This window comes from Quercus suber, unplaced genomic scaffold (genome assembly GCF_002906115.3).
Source record: "Quercus suber isolate HL8 unplaced genomic scaffold, Cork oak 2.0 scaffold_446, whole genome shotgun sequence".
Classification (NCBI taxonomy): Eukaryota; Viridiplantae; Streptophyta; class Magnoliopsida; order Fagales; family Fagaceae; genus Quercus; species Quercus suber.
In genome coordinates this window covers 177,230-181,264 of record NW_027069897.1, presented here as the reverse complement: position 1 = coordinate 181,264, position 4,035 = coordinate 177,230, and the positions used below count along the sequence as shown (strand labels likewise).

The window sequence follows — 4,035 nt, the reverse complement described above, 5'->3', positions numbered from 1 at the left end:
CTTTCCATTTTTCCTTTTTATTTTTTTTCCCCCTCTGTCAGAGACAAAACCCCAACGAAGGTTGTGGACAAAAAACAGCAGTACCCTGACGCTATTGCTATTGAATTCTTTCTTTACAATCATGCTATTTTTTTCTGTTTTTAAATTTTAATTTTTATAATAACAAACATTTATAACTAAGCATTAAAATATTTGTGCACACCATGTGTTTGAGAAAATTTGTGCCAAGTAAACCAATTGCCGATAAAGTGTTTTGCCCTTGTCATATTTGCTGTGTTTGCTCTGTGTCTGAGATATTTTCCAACCATTGTATAAGTTGTTTTGATGCTTGACAGTAGTGGTGGGATTAATTAAATTATATATTATTAAGATATTTGTCTTCTTAAATCTTTGTTTGACTGAGCATGGTCTATATATTTGCTGGTTTGTGCGTATTGTGCCTGCGCTGCATTGTTTGGTTTTGAAATATAGTTGGCTTATAATATATTATATGATATTAAGCCTTTTGTCTGTTACGGTTTATTGCTTGGCTGGGCATTATTTAGATTATGTACTATGTTCGTACTGTGCTGCTCTTTTTCTGCAATTCGGTGATGAAGTCAAAGCAAATGTTTTATTTGCATCTCTTGGTAAGTGGTGATTGGTCATTGTAGTACATACACGACAGTATATGATAAGGCAATAAATAACTGCCTTAAGATTTTATGTTTCATACATTTTATGGATAGTTGAGAATATTTAAGATTTAATTCTACATTTTATTTTAAATTTAAGTTTGATTTTATTTTTCATTAAGTAATTTAACGTTTCATCTTTATACAAAATAATTTTCCTGTGTATCGCACGGATTAGCGACTAATATAATCTAAAATATGAGAGAAAATTTTATAAGGAATCTTAGAGGGTCTTGTAAATGGAGCCCGCAGTAGTGTTCTTAAACCGACTTTGGAGGAAACAGCTAGAAAAACTCTCCTAATAACTTTCCAAGAGAACCTCAAAGTACTCATAAACGCAACATACAAAGGGAACTGCAATAATGCGAAAACAGAGACTGGAAGGAATGCAGCGGTATAAATGAGCGTAGTAGTCCACCGCTTCTTCAAATGAATGATAAGTATAATTGTTGCAGCAAAAGCAAGCATAGTCACCGCCACTGAGAAGAACAGGAAGGTGAAGCCGAGTGTAAGTCTCTGTGGAAGAGAGATGCGAAAATCCCGTAGCTCAAATGGTGAGGTAAGGATAGAAAGGAACATGACTACGGAAGTCAATGAGCTTGCGAGAGAGAGGACGTCCATGACAGTGAAAACCAAGAAGAAAGGGTCTTGTAGTAGGATGGGAACCCCAGTGTCCTGATTGGAACCTCCAGGGACTGTGTAAGCAGCTGCAAAGGCAACAGTGGCAATAAGGACAGCAACAGCAGAGCAAGCCTCGGAGGTTCGCTTCAGCCATTCTTGTGCATCCTTGAGAAGTACTGCATGGGTTTTTCGAATAACTCTTGAGCGGTTTGTCCAGTTTCGGGGTCTTCATCGGTTTGTTGGGTTTCAGTGGCTTCATCAGTATGATGGGTTTGAGCTATTTTTGCAGGTGCAGGCGTGTCCTTAATCTTGCAGCGGTACATCTCGTAATGAGAGGGAATTATCCTCTGCACACGCTGCATAAAATATATATATTCGTTCAGTGTCTCAGCATTTAATCACAAACAAATCCTAACTAATAAATTTAACTTAAGTAAATGTCTAGTGCACTTAGTACACACAATTTTAAAAGAAAAGGGAAATTGTGACAATTTTGAATTTTGAAATCATGACTTGAGTTTGCGATTTCTCTGGTTTGGAAGACTGTGTATACAATATGTATACAGTCCTTTAACTTATTATTTTGTGAATGTTGGCACCAATCAACTATTTTTTTTAGTTGGGCAAAGGAGGATTCAAAACAAAAAATTGTACACTTGCTTTTGAGTTATAAGACTGTTGACATGACACCAATCACATTTATTATTACATAAGTTTGCAATTTTATAGTAAAATTGGTAACAACTTTTTTATTAAATGGTAATTAATAGTTTTGTCATTTTACAAATGTAAGAATAACATAGGCATCAAGATTAATACACCAGATCATACCTAACATAAAGTTTTTAGTTGCTTCAAGAGTTTAGTAAAATACTACTTCCTCATCTTACGTGAATAATGTTATTATAAATTTAATTAATGAGATTCACTATTATATAAGGAAATAAAATATCATGTCATTATAGTCCCAAATAAGTACTCATGGCTAAGAGGTATATGATTCCTAAATTAGTGGAGTTCAAGTAGGTGCTATAAAAATTCTAGATTTTAGTTTGTATTTAAAATTTTTAATTGAGGATTCTATTGTAAATATCACTTAGATAATGTTATCAATTTGGCTCTTACACTTTTAGTTTGGACAATTTAACTCCAAGACTTTTTTTTTTTTTTTTTTGAGAATCAAATTCATAATTTAGACCGTCTGTTAATATTTATTTGTAACATAAGGGTCCAACCATATGATATGATGTGCATTGGTAGGTGGTAGGATTAGTATTTTAAATTTTTTTGATGATGGGACAAAATCTTTGTACACATTGCTTGAAATTGTATTTCTAAACCTAAAGGAATAAGCCAAATTTGGTGATCTCATATTCACGGAAATCTTCTCACATTCAAAAGCATATTTTGAAATAATGAATATTATATATGGAGTTCAGTACCAAAAACAAGGACATACCTCGAACCATTGCAGCTCTTCTTGCAATTGGAGAACAGGACCAGGCAGGGTACCCCCTTTGTAATACTTCATGATTCCAACATGGTGCAAGATGGTGCACTGATCCTCATCAATCCGTCGAACTAATCTGGCCATTGGTATGTCCATCTTCTTCACAAGATGAAAGATTTCCAATTGACGATGGCTAATGGCCACATGCAGTATGTTCCAGCATTTATCAGGAGTTACGTGATCAACCGCCTGGGGATACACTCTGAGTATCTCCTCAACAATCTCTACTATTCCTTTGCTTGTTGCCATAAGCAAAGAGGTAAGACGTTCAGCATTTTCAGCTTTTCCCGGGTCCTTGGTTTTGTCATGTGTTTGATGTATACTGTTTTCTGGACTTCTTGTCCACCACAAACGATCTTTTACTATTAGCAACTTGGCTAGTTTGAAAGCTGATTCATGCTTTCTCTTTTCTCCATAAAGTCTTGCCATCATTGGCCATACTGTTAAAGTTCAAAAAGTAAGACAGGCGTACGGGTTTAAAGAGGGGATAAGGATTTGTTTTGAATTGGTGAGATTCCAATTATTTTTCATTAAGTTGAACGTTAATAAAGCACCACATTCTTCATTTTGATGAAATTTGAAATGGCCTAAAAGTATCTACACTTTAAATTCATGAAAAAGTAATCTCACCATAAAATAAATTCTCTTCATTTTTATTTTCATCTATAAGAAAGAAAGAGAGTATTGTACCTCGACAAAGAAATCCCCAAATTGATATGTTTATCTTCTTTGCCACTGCCAAATAAATCCCTTATCAAACTTTAATAAAATGAATACATATACTCGGAAATGAATGGTATTGAAAAGTTAAAGGCTGATAAATTTTGGATAAGATATTCTATTTTGACTTTATTTGAGTTTTGGGTTTGCAATATAAGTTAACCCTCAGGGATTTTGATAGAGATGATAGAGGAGGTTAGTTTATGGAACTTGATGCAATTCAAGCAAACGTGAAAATTTATTAATAAATGGCATGAATTGAGTGCGCATAAATTGGCATCACATAAGTATAACCCAATGTAGTGATGATTTGACTTATGAGGCTAGGAAACCCCTCCCAACCTCTACTTGGTTTGTAGCCTTTATATTTTGCCTATGAAATTCTACTTGGAAAAGTTCTATTAGCGGACTAGTAGTCTAGTACTCATATATGAAGTCTAAAAAAATGCGTGCCTTTTGATTTATATATATATATATGATGCTTTGGTTAGGAAAATAGGTGCGGGATGC

General features: G+C 34.3%; 1 protein-coding gene across 2 annotated transcripts; it reads right to left on the bottom strand.

Annotated features, from left to right (window-relative positions):
* Positions 1–985: 985 nt before the first annotated feature.
* Positions 986–3,768, bottom strand: LOC112028792 (uncharacterized). 2 transcript variants are annotated; one of them, XM_065762190.1, is made up of 3 exons: positions 3,496–3,768; positions 2,755–3,245; positions 986–1,651 (listed from the first exon to the last, which is right to left on the bottom strand). In XM_065762190.1, the coding sequence occupies exons 2-3, from the start codon at positions 3,235–3,237 to the stop codon at positions 1,442–1,444; spliced, it is 693 nt and encodes a 230-aa protein (XP_065618262.1). In that variant the 5' UTR covers positions 3,238–3,245; positions 3,496–3,768; the 3' UTR covers positions 986–1,441. The 2 variants fall into 2 exon arrangements, with proteins under 2 accessions (XP_065618262.1, XP_023917251.2); XM_024061483.2 differs by lacking the exon at positions 3,496–3,768 and having other exon boundaries at positions 2,755–3,286.
* Between the last annotated feature and the right edge of the window lie 267 nt (positions 3,769–4,035).

What these genes read in the sequence shown, in the direction of transcription:
- LOC112028792 (XM_065762190.1), bottom strand. Translation starts at nt 3,237, where the DNA reads ATGATGGCAAGACTTTATGGAGAAAAGAGAAAGCATGAATCAGCTTTC. An exon ending in AAGAGCTGCAATGGTTCGAG is followed by an intron (nt 1,652 to 2,754) that starts GTATGTCCTTGT and finishes TATTTTATGCAG; the next exon opens with CGTGTGCAGAGGATAATTCC.